The sequence below is a fragment of the Eubalaena glacialis genome, chromosome 12, assembly GCF_028564815.1.
Source record: "Eubalaena glacialis isolate mEubGla1 chromosome 12, mEubGla1.1.hap2.+ XY, whole genome shotgun sequence".
Classification (NCBI taxonomy): domain Eukaryota; kingdom Metazoa; phylum Chordata; class Mammalia; order Artiodactyla; family Balaenidae; genus Eubalaena; species Eubalaena glacialis.
In genome coordinates this window covers 14,585,360-14,608,413 of record NC_083727.1, presented here as the reverse complement: position 1 = coordinate 14,608,413, position 23,054 = coordinate 14,585,360, and the positions used below count along the sequence as shown (strand labels likewise).

General features: G+C 37.0%; 1 protein-coding gene across 3 annotated transcripts in view; it reads left to right on the top strand.

Moving 5' to 3' along the window:
- ESR1 (estrogen receptor 1) overlaps positions 1 to 23,054 on the top strand; it is a 251,159-nt gene that overhangs the window by 75,326 nt on the left and 152,779 nt on the right. For all 3 annotated transcript variants that reach the window (XM_061207610.1, XM_061207608.1, XM_061207609.1), the window contains one exon: positions 21,896 to 22,231. In XM_061207610.1, the coding sequence (XP_061063593.1) occupies positions 21,896 to 22,231 (336 nt within the window). The remainder of the gene's footprint in view (positions 1 to 21,895; positions 22,232 to 23,054) is intronic.

The window sequence follows — 23,054 nt, the reverse complement described above, 5'->3', positions numbered from 1 at the left end:
TGTTTTATTCATAGCACAGTGATATCTTGTAAATATTTGTTATTGATGGTGAGTTTAATGCTAATAGGAAAAGGAGAAGAGGTGGTTTATCTTAATGTTTAGATAAACCATTCTCTTGGCATTAGTCTGTTGTTCAGGTCACTCAGCATGACTGAAGTAACACCACTAACTGTAATGATCTCTCCCTCCCCCATCTTTCTCCCTCTCTCTTTTTGCCTAGTGCATAGACCTGTGGGAAATGTATTATGCAATTTTAGGCATAAAAAGTAATGACACCAAATACTACAACTATCATAACAAATAAATAAAACTGTACATTAAGTCAAAGAAAAGCAAGTTTTAGGAAGTTAAAAAAAAGCCGTTTCCAAATTTATTAAGTTAAAATAAGATTTCCTCATTATTGAATTATTTTGGTAATATTTAGTATCACAGGTAAGATGAACTATTTTGTTGGTTGTTGAAACTTTTTATAGATATTTGTTTTGAGAAGTTCTAGGTATAGCATCTTTATTGTGCATAATTCCTGTTTTATTTTTCCTTTAGCCTATACTTTTATGTTCATTATTTTGTTTCTTGAGGATTCAAAATATGCATTTTGCTATACATGGGAATTTCCTATAAAATATTAGTTGTAGTACGGTGGTTTCATAATGAATTTTCCAGGTATTCTTTCTTGCAGGCAGATATTGTTCGCTCTATTTTTTAAAAAAACATATTTTCACACATTTTTATTCCCTCTCTCTCTCTCTCTCTCTCAATGTGGTTTCAATTCATTAAATGAAAGATTAAAAAAAAATAAGGTTTAAGGATTTTCTTTAATAATAATTGATTTTGGAATAACTTACGTACGTTTGCTCCAGGGCTGCAGTTCACCATTTATTCACTTGAGGACTTCCCAAAATTAAATGTTGTACATGTGGAATTGATTCACTTCACATGGATGTGTTGTTTACTCCCAAAGTGATGTAGGTTTCTGGCTTTTAATAGTGGTAATGGGTCAGAAAATTGCCCATCCACATCTGTCAGATATTCAAGGAATGTATTTTGAAATTTAACCACTGGGAGGATAAGGAAATCAGTACTAGGTGACTCTTTGATTTAAATCCAATAAAAAAAATTAGAGAATCATCTGATACAAGGACAAATAACAAAACAAACAAACAGCAGAACAAACCCTAGCAAGATAAATTTCAAAAATACTGAGAATATCAAAAGAATAAAATACAGTCAGCCCTTTGTATCGTGGGTTCTACAGCCACAGATTCAGGCAACTGTGGATCAAAAATATTTGGAAAAAAATTCCAGAAAGTTCCAAAAAGCAAAAAGTAGGAATACAATTTTATTTTTTTTCCATTTGGATAACCAAATTGTCCCAGAGCTATTAATTAAACAATATGTTATTTCTTCATTGATCTGTAAAGCTACTTCCTTTTTATATGAAGTTCCTCTCTAAGAGAGAATCTGATTCTGAGCTCTCTTTGGTATTTCTTTCCTCTATTTGTCAATAAAACCACAGTTTTAATTTCCATAACTTTGTAATTACTTTGACTTTTTAATCCTTCTTGAAAAAAAATTTGTTCTTTTTCAAAATTGTTTTGGCTATTTATGGCTACTTTTGCTTCCAAAAGAATTTTTAAAATCCACTTTTAATGAAATTACATTGAATTTATAAATTAGTTTAGGGAGGTTTGACATCTTTATGATACTTAGTCTTCTCACCCATTAACATTGTATAATTCTCCATTTATTTTAGGTCTTTTTAAATGACTTTTAATAAAAATTTAAAATTCTCTCCAAAAGGTCTTGCATATTAAAAAAATTACTCCTAGCTATTTCGTGTTACTGACTTTTTAAAGACATATCTTTTTAAAAAATTACATTATCTTACTGTTTCTGACATGTCATATATTTTTTAAAAATTTACAAATTCAGGTTTGCATTGCTTATTCATTTAAAATTGTCCCATGTTGCTGAGTATCCTTCAATATAAGATTATTACTGCGGTTGCATTAATATTCCAAAATGGAATACTGTAATTTATTGAATTATTTTCCTAATTATTGGTGTTTACATTGTTTCTTGCTTTCTTGCTAAATCTTTGTATACCACAATAATTATTTATTTAGGATTCACTCCTAGAACTTGAATGGCTGAGTCAAAAGTTATGCACTTTTCCCATGACTTTTGATATATATTGTCAGAATCAATCCAGTGGTGTTGGTTCAGAAATCATAATATCACATAAAAGAACACTGTAAACATTACCAATTATGATATATAAAGATATATTTCTTGATGTGGACTATATCATGAAGAGAGCAGATTATAAATAATATTTAAGTATTTTAATTATTTAGGCTTATACTGAGCAATAAAGAGGAGCGTGAATAAGTGAATGAATACATGATTTTGGAAGGGTACCCAAAAAGAAGCTAGTAGCAGTTAGCCCTGGGTAAGGGAATTATGCATGATTTTTATTTTCTACTTTTTTCTTCTCTGTCTTTTCTGTTTTCAACAATGCACGTGAATTATTTATGAATAAAATTTTAAAAAAACTTTGATATTTTTATATAGGTTTAATGGAATAATATTTCTCCTTCATTTCTTTAATTTTTAGGAAACTTTCTTCATGGCAATTCTTTTTATATGTTTCTTTCTCTCTTTTAGGAATGAGGTTGCCAGCTATCTTACTATAACAACTGTGTACATTATTCTCATGGTAGTTAGTTGCTAAATTTCACAACTGTAATTATTTTATTCCCCATTTGGTACTTAACTGTGTTTTAGGCAAGCTCAGAAATATCATGGAGTGAGTTTATTCAACATCAGCATCACGATATTGAAATGTCAATAACCAATGACTGTTTTGGAGTCAGTCCCTCTTGAAGGTAAACGGGAAACAAAGAGATTTTGGGAACAATAAAAGCTTTCCAAACAATTGAGAAAAAAGTTGTTCTGAAACAATAACGTATGCCCCATCCTTTTATTTCAATGTGTTTTCTTAAGGCAATTACTGGCAAAGAGTTTGATAATTTTATGTTTAAAGTTATCTTTTTTCTCAGCCAGGTACCCCACTGCCATCAGGTTTTCTTTCCGAGAGATTTTATAACTGGTACCTGGTAGCTCATTCTCACTGCCTGCTTCACGTCCACTAGCAGCACACCTTGTTCGGAAATATTGCGAAGTTGAAATGTTTTTATTTGGGCAACTTCTGCAATCAAGGTAATTCACCCCATCTTCAATGAATAAAATGGAAAAGAGCAAGCCAATCTCTGTGACCTTAAACTTTCACTGAAACTTAGAGACGGGTTAGCTCAGCTGGTGAGAGCGGGGTGCTAATGACACCAAGGTCGTGGGCCCTATCCCATTACAGGGCAGTGACACTCGGAGGAAGAGCCCCACTGCCTTGGCACAGACTCCCTGGGACATCTGCTAGCCATTCACAGTGAGGCAAAGGAGTGTGGCTTTTTTTAGTGAATCATGTCGTAACTTAGGGTGTCTCCAACTCGAAGCCAGTTGTGGGATCAAGGAAGAGAGCCAACTGAGGCTGGGAGAGGGGCCCTAGAGTGTCTCAGGCCAGGACACAGTGGTGGAGGATGAGAAAAACTAAATGGGCTTCAGGAAGTGGGTGTTAGTCCAAGAACTGTTTTCAGTGGGTGTGACACAGAAGACCGACTGGGCTCAGCCACCAGGAGGGCTCTCAGGCGGAGTCGCTGCGTAAGCCAGCGTCAGGTGTCTGCCTGGAAGGCACAGGGTCCTCCACAGCAGAAAGGGCTCTGGGGCCAGGGTCCGTCGCTGGAAGATGCATGGGCAAGTGCCATAAATGGTTCCCCAGCTGCCACTGAGTTCAGGGCTGAGACTCACCTCTGAAAACCTTGGGCAGAAGCATGACCTCTAGAACTTGGCCAACGGATCCGTCGGGGAGTGATATAGGTGAGGAGTGGGGGACGTTTGGTGACCTGCACAGTTATCTGCTCAGGTCTTGGGTGTGGATGTGGAATATAGGCTGTGCTGTGTCTGGGAGCCTGATGTAATCACAAGTTTCACCAGAGGGACAAGTAGGAAGGCTGACATACTGTCTTTGTCTGCAGTGGCTGGCTTGGGGCCTGGGAGAAACTGAACTGTAGGTGTGGACCACAGACAAATTCAGCTGCAAGATGCTGTGAATGAGGAGACAGAGGACAAAAGAGGGGGCGCTGTGACCAATTATCAAGACTGCACAAACTAGGTGGAGAGAATGTTCTATTGGCAGTAGCGTCCTTTTCATCTCTGACATAGTTCCTGAAGGATATACTACATGTCTCGTGCAGACTGTTCAATGGAATTTCTGCGAAGAGGGAAATGTTTGGTTTGGAAGAAAATAATTTCTTTTTCTTTTTTTTTGTCTCATTTAGAAACTTGTGTTTCAGCTTGTGTTATAGTCATATAATATGTTAGTACAGTAGTACAGCAAAATATATACATCTATCGGGGGTGCTTGCTCAAGTATTTTTTCCTAATAGAGATATGTAATCAAAAAAATATAGAGCTCTCTGGTCAATAGTATAACCTATAGACAAAGCTATCCCTGGGGCTAACCAATGTGATTAAATATCCTTAACTCAGTTATTTTGATAAAGTAGTAACGAGGGTAGTATAGTTACTGAAAGATTTTCTTTACAGTTCTTTCAATAACTCTATCAGCCAGTTCACTTGTTATAAGTTTCATAGCTCTTTTATGCTCAGTGAATTTTCCTGTTTCTTCCCATGTCTGTATCTTTCCGATGTTTCATCTTCCTGTATCTTTATAGCTCCCTCTAACAATCTCTGAAAATCAATCAGAGGCTTCAAAATGTGTCATCTCACTTTGTAACCTGCTCTGACTCCGGAAGGGCCTCCCTCACAGCTGCCTCCATAAGTGATGTAAAATGAATCCAGTGCCAGAAATTCTAGTCCTGGGAGCATCTTCTTACTTAAGCTTATTTATTGCTCTGATTTAGAGATAGCAATCCTGTTTCCATTGCCTCTTCCCAAAACAATTAGGTTAGACTCTCTGAGGGAGGTTCCCAGAATTGTTTTCAAAACTCCCCAGGTGATTCTAAGACATGCTATTTGTTCTCCTCGAGCACTGTTCAGCATCCTCAGATATTACTTAGTTTTTGCACATTTGTCTACTGTATGGCCCAATAGGTACCCACTAGCCACTTGTGGCCATTTAAACTCAAATGAGTTAAAATTAAATAATATTATAAATACAACTCATCAGTTGCACCAGCCACATTCAAGTACCCAGGAGCCACTAGTACCCAGAATGGCTAGTGGCTACCGTATTGTCCAACCCAGCTGTAGAGCACTTCCATCACCACAGAGAAGTCTATTGAGCTGTGTTAACAACTGGGAAACATCAAATTGGAGAAGTGAAGGAGAGAGGGTACGATACAACAGAAACCCCAAAGCATTTGGTGTGATTGGTAGATACTGTATCTTACATTACATTTGGAACTTAGTTTATGAATCCCTTCATTTTTAGATTCAGTTGAAATAAGTTTTAGTTAACTTAAGTGAAGGACTGGTTTGATTTTATATGATCTGCTTAGCCTATCTTTGTTTAACTTATCTCCCTTGTTAGAGTGTTTCTAGCAGCATCTCACTTAATCCCTAACTTATTTTTTGTTGTGTGTGTCATTTAAAAATAATTTAATCATAGAGGTTATCCTCTCTGAAACCTATATTGCTTTATGGAAGAGGTGAACAGCTGGTGAAAATAGTCCCAAGGTTTCTAATCCCACCAAACGAAAATATGGTGCCAGTCATCGCCTTGCACCATGACATTTGTGAAATCCAGGGAGGGACAGATCTCACGCTGTAACAATACATCAGTATAAACATCCTACTAGGCCAGTCCTACAGATTCTTATGATAACAGGAACATTAGGAGTGGGAGAATGTCAACCTTAATACCATTTTCATTTATTAAAAAGCAAAAAGCTAAAAGTAGCCATTTTACCAGCTGAGTCTTTACTGACTTTTGGTGAGAATCACTTTCTCAAATTACTTGAAATCCCTTTCTTGACACGATGCTTCCACTTACACCATTGTGTAGATTTTCACCTGTACCTCGTTTGTCACTTTGTATGCCTTCCTGCTATTTCGGACACTTTTATTAAGTCCCTTCCTTGCACGTAAACAGAACACATCAGTCCATTAATGGAACTCATTAGGCTCATTTGTCTTTGCCAAGAACTATTGGAAATGATCACAAATGACTATGTAATTATAATTAAGATCTCGTAGATGCATTTGCTTTATTTTTAACAAGTTCATTCTGTTAAGTTTCACCCTATTTCAAATAATGACATTTGCTGGTACAAAGAAGAATTATTAAAATGGCAGTTTAACTCATATCTTTGGCAGATGAGCTGGTTATTGTATTTGATAATTGTAATGAATAGCTGATAATATACAGATAGTAACTCGAAGAAGTTTATTCTCTTAGAATACCTATGAGAAACTTATTCTGATAGGACCTGGTAACCAAAGTGATCTTTTTTTCCCATTTTAGTCCATATATCTTCAGTTTTAATTTTGTCCTCCCAAAGAAGGCTGCGTCCCAGTGTGATATTTCAGATTTTGTAAAATCGTAATATTATGAAGAAGAATAATGTATATTAGATCTTCTTTTCACATACTGAGCTAAAAATTATAAGCATCACTAAAATTACCAGAGAATTCTTTTAACAATCAGGCCCTTAGTTCAAAAATGATTCCTTTTAAAAAGGAATTATTGTGATAATCTTGTAATTTTCAAAGTAGCATCTTTAGAAACCCCCTGTCCACCATTATTCTTCCTGTTTCCATTCAGGATATTTCATCAAAACTTAAATTTTTCTTTCCTCCGCTGCATGTGGGCTTTATGTGCCTTCTCTCTGAAAAATAAAATCTTTAGTTTCAGGAGCTCTATGTTCTATTCCTTCACTTTAAAATCATGGGAAAAATAACTGTCATTTCCTTATCCCTGTCTCCAATTCCCTCATCATTTCCAGCAAGCCAATTTTCTCTCTTTTTTCTGTCTACTGTAAGGAACTTTTTACTTTGCTCCATTCTCTGCAATTCAGGGCTCACAATTTCTTTGAGCTTCTCAGATTATCCTTTGTACTTGTGTCTACTTTTTTATTAAAATACCTTCAGCCTTCTTTTGACTTCATCATCTGTACATTGCCGTATTTAAAACCCATCTGCTTATTGATTGAAACTAACTCTCTGTCCTGCTTAATCATATTGGATGTGTAACTTCTGAATGAGTTAAAAAATCATCATGTACTGTGAAAGAATTTGCTAGCATATTCATGTTACTGCATAATGTGCAATGAAGCTGAAGTAAAATAACTCATAATAAATATAATATCAAGAAATGATAATGAGAATCTGCATATCCTGTGCACTGAGTCAACAGCCAATAAGGCAAATCGTCATGACATTTGACAAATCATAGTAGTATTGGGGATGGTATAGCGAGTAAAAGGGCATGGACATTGAGATTAGCAGTCTTGAGTTCTAATTTTTTGTCAGTTCCTAATTGTGTGCCTTTGGGTTAAGCCATCGTTACCTCTACAGGCCCTTTCATTTATAAAATTGGGGTTAATATCTCAGATGTTTCAATGAAGTGATATGTAAAGCACCCTCCACAGAACATAGTATAATCGCCTCCATAATGATAATTCTCGTCCTTCCAAGAAATGGACAGTTCTGATTTGAATTCAGGATAGGTGAACTTCAGCCTAGATAAAACCATTTTATTATCATTATTGCATAAATGTATTCCATGGGTAGCTAAACTCGCTTTCACTTCCTCTACCAGCTAAAACCTTGGTATCAGCTCTAAAGAACATATTAGATGGAATAGCCCATCTGATCAAATCTCAACTAAATATTCTTTCTAGTTTTTAAAATATTTCTTATTCAGTTACAAAACAAGTCTATCACCTGGCTTGAAACAATTTCTTCTACCTTTTCCCTAGTCAGACCATTCAGACAGTCATCACTAACTTAATGACTACACAGGCTTTTCCTGGAAGGCTGGAGGCCCTAGACACTGAGGTATCCCTATGAATAAACCTAAAATCCATGTATTCAATTCTAATAGCTTCTTTCTTAATTGAATCAAAGCCCTGCCAGTTTAAACAGGATAATTTCAGATTGTTTACTGGACATCCCAGAATCACAATAAAAATATACTTTATATGCCATAACCATTTCCAAAAATATAGTAAGCTTAAAAGAGATATACACTTACCAATTGTCAAGAATCAAAGAATTTGATGAAGCCGATTATATATGGGGCTGTGGCACCAGCCCTCGTGAGAAAGGGCAGAAGTCCCCCTGTGTTCTCTCCAGAAGGGACAGTATGCTTCTGGGGAAGCCCTTTCCTTACTAAGAAAGCTGGAATCTGCAATTAATTTTCCACCTACATCTCCCTTTGGAACATATCCTAATTACATATCTATAATTTCATGAGCTATGAGTAAAGTCTAAGAACTTTTCTCTGAAATGGCAGCAATAGGAGTATTTCTTTTTTCATTTGGGCTACAATCTTCATTTTGATGCTCAACTCTTTATCCTTTATCATAACTTCTGATTTGCACTAAACATGGGCAAAATGACTGGCTTTTAGAAATGGACACAGGTGCAATATGTATGAGGCCAGGGAACCACCTAATTATCTTCACAAAGTATTAGGACTTCAAAGAATTCAAAGATTCTGTAAGTTCGACTTATGATTGGACTGTTATTATGATTGATGTGTTATCCAAGTCTTGAGCTGTTTTTACAGATTTTTTTTAAGTTTGCATCTTATTTGAGTTTAAGAATGTTCCGGCCAGCTTATTTTGGAATATCTTCTGCTACCCTAACTACTGACATCAGCTTTTGCATTCAGACTGAGGACTTCTTTCTTTTTTTTCTCTCTCTCTTCCTGCATCCTTAGCAGTGGAAATCTAGTTTTATAGGAAACCAGTAGTTATGTCAGGTTGCTAGGTATCTTCCCACTGAAGAACAAGTATTCTGGAGCAGCATATATTTAGTATTTGACATTTAATAAACATGCTTTTTAAAGATATTTTCAATAGAATTTCAGCTCTGGCAATTGTAAACAAAGGATCTGGTTGGTATTTGGTGAGGCAAACAGATGTGGACACGCTTCCTGCATTGAGATGCATTAATTTTTCTGAAAAGCGGATAAGAACTTGTGAGAGTGAATAATGGAGTTCAAATCAGATGGGGCAAGATATTTGATATTCAGGAATAAATTACAGTATAATAAATCTGTTACTTTGCTTGGATTGAATGAGGAGTCGCTAACACTGAAATATAGTCAAAGAAGAGGAAAATGGAGATTTTATAGAGGAGAGCCTGGCCCCGAGATGATACTTCTACCCTCAGTGGAATGTTGCCTTCTTTGAAAGGCGCTGGTTCTAGTCAGTACATGAAACATTCATTGATCATGACCTAGGAAAGCTAATTTATTTACAAGGTACAGAGTTAAATCTAGTGGGAAATACAAAGAACTAGGCACAGTCCTTATCATTAAGAAACTTTCAACTCTTGGCATGTTTCAGAGAGAGAAACTTTCTGGCTTGGGGCAATAGGGGGCTCCTTTGGCATAAGTATGGTGACAAAGAATTGCTCCTGCTGTATCAGTGGTAAGAATGAGATATTTCCCTTTGCTGAGCTCTCTATTAATACGGGTGGTAGAATTTTGTGATCCTTAAGGCTCTTGATAATTCTGTTTCCTCCTCCTCTATTATTAGTACTTGTTCAAGTCAACATTTTAGGAAAGGAGCCCAGTGATTTCTGTTAGCTATCAGGTCAAGTAATAAATTCATCATTTAACATATATTTATCAAGCCCCTAATTTGCCCAGCACTGAGCTGTAGGGTGTATGAAAGATTTCTAATAGATTTAAGGTGACAGAGTTCACAGATGAGAGTCTATAGAAAGGAATAGACCCTTTTAAGCCTCAAGAAATATGACATTTACCCACTTGAGGATTTGTTAAATCACCAGCAAGGGTGAACTAGTTTGTTGATCCGGTTGTAGGATTGTTGTAAGATGACTGTCCCACTGGCAGGCACTTCTTGTCCAAGAGAATGTAATTGGGTGTTGGTGACTCAAGCGAGGCTGGGAAGACTCATCCATGACCAAATTAAAGACAACGGGGACTTCATTTGTATCCAACGCTGCACCAATCAGCAGGAGACAGAGAAGAGACCCATGGGGAGGTGGGGAGACAAACTGTTTCTTTTATAAGTTGGAGAAGGAAAACTGCAGGTCTGAGTAGCAGAACTGCTAAGAAATGGGAGAAAAGCGAGAACTTCACAGGCTAAACCTTGGTGTCTTATTTATTCCTCTTGGCTACAGAATGCCTGCCAGCAGGAGACTCATCACTAAGATATTACAGGGAAATGAAGCCAGGCAAGAAAAATATGTATTGCTTTTCTCCTCACCCCATAAATTTTGTTATTAATAAATCAGATTCTTATAGAACAGCCTGCCACAGCTGCCTCTAGAAACAAGGGTTTATTAGCCGAATTTTTATTAACATGCACGGTAGTTTTATGAGTGAACATTATGCTTTTAAGTCAAAATGGATGTCATCGAGACCACATGGGATCGTGACTTACTCCACACTTGATTTGGACCTGGACACTTGGTTTTGTTGCTGGGATAAGGCAGCATGATTTGACATGCAATTAAAGGTGTGGTAACCTGTGATTGATTTCCCTTTCTTGGCACTCCCTGTGTAGACTTTTGGGAAAATTCCAAAACAGTGCATTCCTATACGAAGGCTACCTCTTTGGTTGCTTCAGCTTCCAAAAGGGACATTTGTAAAGCAGTACAGCAACAAGTCAGAACAGGAACAATGCAATCCATTTTGAAATAAAATTTCATCAAAGTAAACTGGATAAATTATCAAATACTATCAAAGCAAATTATGGTTTTCCAATACGATTTGGTGAAGAGAGAGATGAATACTCTCTCCGCACTTGCTTGCAGAATTCCTTTTAAAAACAATAACATATATGGGTTTTGTTTTCCAGATTGTAAACATAAATACATGCTAATTGCAGAGAAGAATCACTGTGTACTTCTGCAGTTGGTGTTTGTCAAGTGCTTTTCTGGCAGACGACGCCAGCTCAACAGGGCAGAAACGTGGGTTGTTGTAAACTTCTGGGCACACACTCTACGATGGAACAGGCATGACCAGGCAGAGCTGACAGCATATTAATTAAGTTTTCTTCTGTCATAGAACTTCAGCTGCTCCCTTCCATCATTGCTGAGTTCTTATTGTCACTGCAGATAGGAACCTAGCTCTGGGGCCTGGGAAGAAGCATGAAGACTGGGCTGGGGTAGCATGATTGGCCACCATGCGGGGCTCTGGTTACTCTTATGCCAATGGAATAATTAGAGCAGGTACCACTGGAGTCCTAGTTTAGGAGGAAAGGGGGGAAATGTGCTCTTTGCATCCACAGGAGGAAACACTGCTCATCTGTACACAAGTTTACTCATCAAGGACAATTAACTCACCATGGTTAATCACCCCAAAGGAGCCTAGTGTTAAGAGAACTTGCTGGTTTATTTGAATTTGGGTGCTGGAAGATGACACCATGGGATATTATGGCTCCTCATGAATACTGCAGTCTATTGAGAGGTTGATAGATAGGTCACTGGGCTGGAGGAGAAGGACCAAATTAGTTGGTATACAGCACTTGGGACAATTGAGGTTAACTGGTGGTGGTGACAGTAGCCTGGTGGAAAAGTTAGTAATTAAATACTTTCAAGGAAAACTGAATTAACCAATCTTGTCTGGGTCATGTACATGACCTTCTCCCCACTACTAACAGATTTATTCCAAAGTTATATAAGATAATGGAAACAAAACTTAACAATATGGGGAGGGGACAGAGGAATCAAGTCATAAAATTAGACCACAGGGTACTTAGGTTACATAGCTGGATCAGGAGATTGAATGTGGAAAGACTGATCCTAACTTACTTCTTCTATTTAGCAGTTTATTTAAGACTTCTGTTACTTAAATTGATCACATAAAGTGAGTTGCCTTACCAGAAAGACCGATTTCAAACACTGCTATAATAAAATTCCAACAACTGGAATTCCAAGATGTTTTAATATATCAAACTTGTGTTATTAATATATTCAATATGATTCTAGGTCCTACCGACTCATTTATGTATTCCACCGACATATCTATTGAAGTCTAGTAGGTAATTATGTCTAATGGTAAACAAGACAGATGTAATCTCTGCCTTCATATGGCTTGTAATTGAGTAGTCTTTGACATTTTGTTGTGATTGTTGTATGTCTTTAACAGGAGATGCTTATAATTTTAACTTGTGTTAAACACTGACCATAACTAACACTCTCTTTCTCTCTCTCTCTCTCCGTCTCCCCCTCTCTACATATTTTAGGAAAAGATAAAAAGCTACAACAGGGTTAAATTTATGTGCCCAGTTACAAAGCTTATTCTACATCCTGAAAACTTTTTAAGCAGCAAAGATATAATCTTTGTAGTTTCAATTTATAGGTCAGTGTTTCTGACAGCCTTAAATTTTCCTCTTGACCAACTCCATGGTCTTCTCCATACACAATGCAATCATGAATGTAGAATTATACTTTGACACAAGCTCTTGGGTAGGATGACTCAGCTGTTCTCCTTCAACATAGCGGCCTGAATGGCAGTGACTAGTTATTCCAAACAATCAAGAAGCAGTATAAAATTAATTTTCATATTATATAAAAGCACTTCTTGCTCAGTGTTTTGCCCTTGACTTTTAAGAACTAAACTTTTCAGTTTAGATCAGTTTTACATTTACAGAACTATTGCCAGGATAGTACAGAGAGTTCTCGGATGCCCCACACCCAGTTTCCTCTGTGGGTAACACCTCATACTACTATATGGTACTTTCATCACCATGAATGAACCAATATTGATATTTTATCATTAACTGAAGTCAATTATTGTTCAGATTTCTTAAGCTATTACCCAATACTTTTCATCTGTTCCGGGATCCCATCAGGATATATTATATTAAGTATTCATGTTGTCTTAGGCTCCCCTTGATTGTGACAGTTTCTGAGGCTTTCTTTGTTTTTGATGACCTTGCCAGTTTTGAGGATTACTGGTAGATATTTGGTGGAACGTCTCTCAATTTGGATTTGTCTGATGTTTTTCTCATGGTTAGACTGGGGTTAATGAGTTTTAGGAGGGAGACCAGAAATGTAAAGTGTCATTGTCATCACATCATATCAAGGGTACATATAATCAAACAATATGACTTATCACTGTTGATGTTGACCTTGACCACCTTACTTGAGGCAGGATTTGTCAGGTTTCTGTACTGTAAGGTTATTCTTTTCTTCTCCTTTTTCACACAGTTAGCTTTGGAAGGAAGTGCTTATGTGCAGCTCATACTTAAGGAATGGGGGGTTATGCCTTAAGGCTGGAGTACTTACATAAATTAGTTGGAGTTGCCTATTCTCAGTTAATTTATTTATTCAGTCATTTATTTATATCAGGATAGACTCATGGATATTTATGTTTTGGGGTATAATCCAATTCTTATTTATTTTGCTGCTCATGTTGTTGCAGCTTTGGCACTGGGAGCTTTATGAGTTGGCTCCTGTATTCTTTTGACATACACATTATTGAGCGATTTTTTTTTTTTTTTTGAGCACGTTCTTCCTTTTAGTTCTGTCACTACAAGATGGGTCAGACTCATCTTGTATATTTCCTTCCCCAGTCCTAGAATCAGCCATTTTTCCATGGAGTCATGGTTCTCTTATTGGAAACCAAGATCTGAGCAGTAGATGTACTTGCTGTTCCTGGGGTATTGTTACTTCTAGGACCTCTAAGCTGACAGTGCAAGGAGATATACGTGTTTGTACTAGCCCATGTATATACACCTATTTATAAATATTTTTATTTGTATATTTTTATACAGCTTAACATCTGTATCTGTCTTAAGCTAAACATGAATACACACTGATGTCTCCAACTCTTATCATTACAGCATGGATCATTCTAGTCTTCTCTTACTTACAAGTCACTTCTTTCTGCAACAGTGTGAAACCTGGCTCCCATTATGTGCCATTCATTTACTTAATTATTTAATTCCAATATACCTAAGAGTGGTTTCACAATTCTTATAACCTTTAAAGGCAAAAGGGTCTATACACAAACACTGTACTCTAGTTGATAAAGTTATAACAATTAAGGGTCTTTTTATGGCACAGAATGTGGTCTGTCTCGGTGAATGTTCCATTGGAGCTCGAGAATAATGTGTATTCATCTGTTATTTGATGGAGTCTTCTATAAATATCAATTAGATCAAGTTGATTGATAGTATTTTTGAGATCAATTCCATTCATATTGATTTTCTGCTTACTTAAGTAATCAGTTATTGACAGGGAGATAATGATGTTTCCAAGTATAATAGCAGATCTATTTTGCTTTCCAGTTCTAACCTTATTGCCTCCCAACAGAAGTATCTTTAAAAAATGGATATAATATATGAAACAACTGTTTTTAAACCTTGGATATCAGGCAGTGTGGGGCAGTGTTTCTTGAGAAAGGGAAAATAAATGAGGTGAGCCCTACTGTTGCTCCAACTTCCTGCCTGGAGAGAAATTCGAGGCCATAGCCAGGGAGGGGGAACTCAGGTGTAATTAAACACAGAAATTAGTACATGATGGTTATCCGATGAATGACACAAGAAAAGAAAAAGATGAAAGAAAAGCTACAAGAATGAAGGAGGTAGAGCCACTAGACTGGAGTGGGGTCCAAGATTGACTATGGAGGAAATGAGATTTTACTTGGGATTTGGTGGCCAATATAAGAGGAGTGGAAATTGTACAAGGTGCTGATGTTGGAAAGTATTGTAAAAAGTGGCAAGGCCAACCCTGTTTCATAAAAAAGTAAAGGTCTGTGGAGGGGATTTGTAAAGATAGATTTGAAAAGTACTTTGGGATTATTTGTGGAAATTCATGAGTCAGTGTAGTGTTGGATTTTATTCAGTAGGTTAGTGGCTTTTTAAATTTAAAATACAACCAGTAAACTCTTTTAAAAATAAGTTATTTCCCTAATCCCAGTACAATATATATATATATATATATATAAATATATATAAATATATATTTATATATATATATATATATATTTATATATATATAAACAGCTGCTTTAGACAAATGGGGGAACGGGTCAACCAGAAGCCCCGATTGTACCCCTACTGCTTAGAATTGCCAAGAGTCTTCAGAGCACAGTTAAACAACTGCTGTAGCTAAGGAGGTCTTTGAGAGCTTTAGATGGGCAACACATAACAGGATAAAATAGGTGTGTAATGGAGATTATTCAATTGCCAGTTGATTTGATTGGAAGGAAGATTGAAGGTAGGCAGGGAGACAAATTAGTAGCTGCTGCATCAATCTAGGCAAAAAGGGAGAAGAGTGTGAACCAGGATGGTGGCAGTGAAGATAGAGTGAAAGGGAGTAAAGGAAGAGATATGTGAGTAAATACAGGTTGGGGTGATTTGTTGGATGTGAAAGGAGGGAGAGAAAGAGCATTAAGTAGCTTTAAATGAGCTGGATAATTCATCACCTCAAAGTGGATCATTGATGTACCATCATCAATGATCCACTTAGAGGCTATGATAATATTCATAATAATCTATAATTACATAATTCACCTGGGTTGAAATCTCTGTGCTGCTCTTGGTGTGACCTTGGGCATGATAGTTATTCTAAACTTCTTTTTTTCTGTTAAATGGGGACTATACCAGTGCCTACCTTACAAGATTCATTTCTAGTATTTGAAGGGAAAGCATTAGAATTGATGCAGGGAAGTTTCTCTGGTGCAAGTTTCATTAGTTCTTATCTTTATTTAATTCTTAACTAATCAGCACTCCTCTTTTCTTCAACATGGTGAATTAAAAAGCTTTTAGTGTATTTCTCTGCCTGGGTTTTTAATACCTGATGAATAATGTGGAATTATTGAGAAACAAAAGAAAGGTGATTATGCAAATGTTTGAAATATTTAATAATACATTAAAGTAGTCTTGGGAAATTGGAGAAATAACTTTACTGAAGTTATTGTAGCTTTTTGTAGAGGCAAAGGGTACTAAGAAGAAAAAAGATCATTTCAGAAAAAGAAAATTTAAAAAGCAGAATGCATTAGAAGCAAATAAGCCAATGAATTCTATTAATTAATGAATACTCAGATAGCATATTCATTTTTCCTAAGATATAATGGCCAAGCCAAAGAGTTTAAAGAATTAAAAAAAAAAGGATGATTAAATAGACTCAAGTGTTAGAAGCAGTCTTTCAAAACTCCTAGTTTGATGCATTAGGACAGATCTTTTTATTTTAGGGCCAGGACATAATTGTTTAAGTGGTGGATATGTCCCCAGCCCCTTTCTCCCTGCCAGGGCTCAGCCCCTACACTGCCTTACCGCGAACCTCCCCAAGCCCAGGCAGCCTTAGAGAGATTCCTGAGGGATCTTAGAGAGTGCCCTGGGCATCATCTCTCTCCCTTTCATTCTCATTCCAGTGGTCTGTGCTTATTGGTTTAATAAATTCCCTGAAATTAACACTTCCTAGTGGATTAGAATCACTCAAATTACATTGAGTATTACTAAGCAGAGGTTCTATACTCCACTTCTAAATCCTTACAACAGTGCGACAGGGTATTAGAGAAGGCTTAACCCAAGGTCATAAAATTCAAAGTGGTGGCATTTCACATGTGTGGTGGGCTTGCTTGATGAGAGAGAGTTTGTTTCTCAAGCCTGAGGGTAATCACTGAATTATTGTAAGCTTATGAAATTTTAAAAGGAATGTAGAGAAATTTGCTGTGATACAACTCTTGTCTAATCTGTGATACAACTCTTGTCTAATCAGTGACACAACTTGAGAGCTAATAACGTTTGTACACTAGCATATCCGTTACATGACATCTGAATTGCGCTGCTAAATATTGTGCTCAACCATTCTGGGAATGACATTTTGGGGTACTGAATGACAGTACATCTTGTTTATATGGCGTTACAAGCCAAAGTCCTACTTGTTACAAATAAACGTCTTGACTGTCAAGAGGCTGCCTGTTTAATATTTGCATGATCTAAGCTAATTGGTTTTTTCCCCCCCTGCTTTGTGAACTTTTGTTAAGATACCAAAATAGTTAAAATAATTTAGACAAAGGAAATTGAGCTTAAGTAAAATACTTATCAATCTATGTTGTCTGGAAAAATTCTTGGTAGGGAGCATAGAATGAGTTTTTAAATTTATCTTTGGATTTCAATTATGCATGCCACTCCTATACCCCATCACCGTATATAATTAGGAACTGGCTGTATATTCCATAGTGACACAGGCTGTAAGTATTGGTTGTGATCTGCAATTCTCATTTAACCTAGGTTAAGATGGTAGAAGTTGGGCCATTTTTCACCTGTTCCACTCAATTCCAGTTTGATTATTTTTGAACTACTATGAAATATGCAATATTATCACTGGTGGTGACACTGATATGTCACTACTTATATGACAATTACCGCTTACAAGTAGAAATGGTTGCTTTCCTCATTGAGCTGTGCCCTGGGATCCTATCACATGCAGTCGGCCACACAATATGTACAACTTGCTATTTTTGTTCTGTTTGTATATTTTATAGAGGCTTTGACATTTGAAAAATATGGAACATTGAGGGGTAAATTTAAGAAAATATTTGTTAATGCTAATTGAATCTACCTTACCCTATTTGACGATTTGATGATTTTATAAATATTTAGCTCTGTCCTCCATCTCTCCGGTTGTGTTTTATTGTTCTGCATTCCAAGCCTGTGGCCATTTTTGTCTTGTGTTCAACAACGTGCATCAAATATTTGAGACTCAAAGTGGTGTGGTGATTCAGCTCACTGCTCTAAGTAGTGCTATACCTAAACCATTTGAGTAGTCAGCTTCGAAATTGCTCCAAGAAAGGAAATCTCATGAATTGGCTAAAATGTAACTTTGTCTCCTAGAGAAGCCTTCTTTGTCTCCTCCGATTAGCACCTCCTCCTCCCTTCCATAGTGTTTTGGGCAGTTCATGCATTCATTCCACAAATAACAGAATAACTTTTTTTTTTTTAATTAATTTATTTATTTATTTATGGCTGTGTTCGGTCTTCATTTCTGTGCGAGGGCTTTCTCTAGCTGTGGCAAGTGGGGGCCACTCTTCATCGCCGTGCGCGGGCCTCTCACTATCGCGGCCTCTCTTGTTGCGGAGCACAGGCTCCAGATGCGCAGGCTCAGTAATTGTGGCTCACGGGCCTAGTTGCTCCGCGGCATGTGGGATCTTCCCAGACCAGGGCTCGAACCCGTGTCCCCTGCATTGGCAGGCAGATTCTCAACCACTGTGCCACCAGGGAAGCCCCCAGAATAACTTTTGATTCATGGCTTTCTCCCTCCAAGCTGAAAACTTGATGGAGGGTAACATGATCTTTGTTTCCCACTGCATCATCTGTGAATATACATTGTAAGTATTGAACAAATTTTTAAGAAAAGAACAAATACTTTGGTAAACAATTCTTTATAACTGTCACTCTTAGAACCTGAATTGAGTTTAAAATCCTTCTTCTGGAGATCAGATTGTCTGTAGTATGACTGCTGGGAACTTTTAAAGTGGGTGGTAATACTATGTTTTGTTTTGCTTCATTAACCTTCTATCTACTTGTCTTTATTTTGGAAATCTTTTAAAATGAAGATAAATTACAGTTATAACATAAAGCATCATCTTCATTTTTAAAAAGTAAAATGCATGTGTATAGTCATAACTTGATTACTCAGGTAACTTGCTTTCATCTTAGTGTAAACAATATCACCTTTAACCATTTCTTCTTTATTCAAGTCACTTGCTTTTATCTTTCCATGTAGATCTAATATTAAAAGATTTTATTGGAATGCTGCAGCTTTCCAATAAGATCTGTCCACATTCTCTATCTCTTTATAAAGTTATAGAGTAGGGGGACAAAGAGTATTTGAGTTATACTCTGTTTAATATTAAAGAACAATGCATTTTTTTCACCCTAGTTCCCACCCAAAGTAGGTAAATAAGAATCAGAATCATCCTCTCAAAATTCTGACCTCAGAATTTCCTAAGAAATGTGAACCTGTAGGAATTCTTTGCTTTTGATCTTCTTTTCCTGTTTTTCATTCCAAGGCCACTGGTCTTACATTCTAAATGGAAGAACATAGAGTCCTACAATCTCAGGATGGAAAGTATATTGAAGGTCACGTAGTGCAAATACTGGGTAACTGAATGCCTTTGGTAACAACTCTGTAAAGTCTTCGTCTAGCCTATTCTTGGAAACCTCCAGTGATCTAACACGTCCTTTCCTGCAGCAGCAGATTCTATCTTTGTTGTCAGCTTTGACTCCTACAAACTGATTCCTTGCAGTGAGCTCTAACTACTCATAGTTTCCACATATTTCTTCATTTTACCCTTTGGGCTCATAAAGAGCAAGTTGAACCCATCTCTCTTAGTCAGTTTGGGGTGCTATAACAGAAATACCATAGACTTCATAGATTAAACAGCAAACATTTATTTCTCACAGTTCGGGAGGTTGGGAAGTCCAAGCTTGACAGCACATCTGGTGGCTGATGAGTGCCTGCTTCCCGGCTTGTAGGCAGCTGTCTTCTCATATCCTAACAGGATGGAGAGAGCAAGCTGGCACCCTGACCTCTACTTATAAGGGCACTAATCCCATTCATGAAGGCTCTACCCTCATGACCTAATGACCTCCCAAAGGCCCCCACCTCTGAATACCATCACATTGGGGATTAGATTTCAACATATGAATCTGGAGGGGGGACACAAACCTTCAGACCATAATGCCATTTTGTATAGTATAGCCCATGTGAAGGTGACACTCGTGTTTCCTCACAGTCTTTTTTTCTCTAGGCTAACCCCTTTCAGTTCCTCAATGGTTCTCCAGGCGACCTGATTTCACATCTCCTCACCATCCTAGTTCCTCTGAATAGATTTGTTTTGCTTGTCTCTGCAGCATCCAGCACTGAGTGTGATACTCCAGGCGTGCTCTGATGAGCTGAGAATAGGCTGTGAGCATCACCTTCCTCAGTTCAGATATCATACTCTCGTTAGCACATGTAGCAACGGAAGAGTTGAAATGTCTGACTACGGACAGAGACTGGTCAGATACAACGATTCTTCTCATTTTACTTCTTTACTATTTTACTTCTAGGTGTCCTTAAATTTGTCCACTTTGTTGGACACAGTTTTAAAACTCTGTTAACTGGGAAAAAAAAACCCCAAACTTCATTTCAGGGCTCGGATCTTGCATCATACTTAATAGAGAATGGTCTCGGACAAGTTCATTAACCTTTCTAAAGCAGCAGTTTTATAGTATTTACCTTACAAGATTATTGTGAGGACTAAATTAGTTGTGAAATGCTCACATGTAAAGTATATGTTAAAGTGCTTAAGCACATGGTGAGTGCTCAGTGCATGTTAGTGTTAATAATCTTTACGATTGTTACTTATTCCAAGAGTTCTGGGAAATGCTTATTTTAATACTGAACAAATAGGAAGGGTTGTGGCTTCATTATATTTTTAGTATCATCTAACATATCTAATCTAGACCTACAAGAATAAAAGCTATACATAAAAAATTCATCACCGCACATTTGTTCAAACGCCTTGACAAATTAGAACAAAACAGAACAAAGTTCTGACATTAGTTATTCATTTCGAGTAAGAGAACAGGTGATATGTTGTAAAGAATGTTGACTTCTCATATCTTTAATATTAAAAATAATTGTATTAACTTCTTACCAAAATGATTATTTCTTTTATATAAATCTAAGAACTGCTGCTATCTGCCATATTTTGGAAAGATTACAGTTTTTGAAAATATGGAAGCTAGTGATCATTTTTGTCCTTTAAAATATTTGTTTCTGCTGATACATTTCAGCACCACAGCCTGGCCTTTTCCAGGTTAAGATGCTGAGCCAAACCTCAGAGTCTCTGCAAAAGAGAGTGGAGTCTCCCTCCCCCCTATAATTTAGTTAGTGGGAACCACAGCTGGTAAATGGTTGGGGGGAAACTATTTTCAACTATTTAAAAACTTTTGTATCAGGAAAATAGAAATACATTTGTGTCAATCTTAGAAGCAAGTAAACAAGTTGAGGGTTGTGGGTCAATTCCTCAGGTGGTGAGGTACAGCTTAGTAGCAATGAAAGACTGACTGAACACCTGTAGGATCCAGAGGCTGTCAGATACGTTTTGGATAAATCATTCCTCTTTAGTGTCTTCCATTAAGAGGTGTAGTTGGATGATAAGGATGTTTATTAAATGCTTTTTTAAAGATGCCTTTTAAATTTACTGTTGAAAGAATATTCATAGCAGAAGCAATCTTTGATATAAGCCATATTGCAAGAATAATTATTATCATGTCCTTTTTATAGCAGCTCTTACACACACACACACACACACACACACACACACACACACACACACATACCCCAACGGTTTGTTAGACCAGCTTGTACTGGCTCACAAAAGCTTACTGTTAACTTTTCAGGAGTTTTGTATGCTGCTTAATCTCAGACAACTAGCTTGAAATTTGCCATGGAAATGGAAGTAGTTACACCATGGAAACTGGTGAATGCTACAAATCAAAGCCTTTTTTTTTTTTCCTCATGGACAGCTGGTTGTTAAACACTTACCAGCACAACTGTGCCCCAAACTCTTTCCTCAAATAAAATAAAGAGCTGTTAGCACTGAAGATGGTTTTAGTGTGAAAGTTTATATGAGAAAAAGAATAAACTGGTTTTTTTCCCCCTGTGTTCTCAGGGATACGGAAAGACCGCAGAGGAGGGAGAATGTTGAAGCACAAGCGCCAGAGAGATGATGGGGAGGGCAGGAACGAAGCGGAGCCCTCTGGAGACAGGAGATCTGCCAACCTTTGGCCAAGCCCACTCTTGATTAAACACACTAAGAAGAACAGCCCCGTCTTGTCCCTGACAGCCGATCAGATGATCAGTGCCTTGTTGGAGGCTGAGCCCCCCATAATCTATTCCGAGTACGATCCTACCAGACCCTTCAGTGAGGCTTCAATGATGGGCTTGCTGACCAGCCTTGCAGACAGGGAGCTGGTCCACATGATCAACTGGGCAAAGAGAGTGCCAGGTAAGAACACTAAGCTCGACTGTTTTTTTCAGAGCCATTAACTATTCATGAACTGGCTGCGGTATCATGGGAGAAACAGTGGGAAACAATAGTTTGTTATCTAATTGGTTTCAAGGTTACATCAGAATTGGTTAAAAATTTTCAGTATCCATACAGTGTAATTCTCCTGGAAGTTAGGATATAATGTTTTGAAATCAAAATCTAGATGATTAAAGTCTTTAATCTGACATTATTTTTAACCCATCGATATTCACCAAAAAATTGGGGGTGGACTCTAGGTAATAAATGCATTTAATATTATATGTTCACAGTGGCAGAAATTTTTAACACTAAGTGATCTATGCCCTAGAAATTTTTAATATTGAGGACTTTTCTTCAAAACACCTAAATTATGAATCATCAATTTTACCTTAAAAGATTTTATTTTAAGGTATTTATAGACTAAAGAGATAATAATTTTTTTTTTATTTACTGAATGCCACTTATTCATTCAACTGTCTAATCTTAATATTTTAGGAGAAAGGTAATACAATAGAAAAATAAATTAAGTTCTCATCCCTGAGAGGAGCTTGTAGAAAGATGACAGTGGCTGAAGTGATACTTGGTCCTTCAGTTGATACTCTCAGAACTGGTGTTCCTATAAAACTTGACTGTTGCTCTTGTTGTTCAGGGAGAAGAACTCTAGTTATTATGGAAACAAGACTAGAAAATGACCTCCTCCATGCCCCATCATATCCATTCAGGAGCTAACGTAGATGAACCAAGGCAAGAGGAAGTTAAATCTTTTTTTCTGGGCTTATAGATCAAATGAGTAATGAATTTA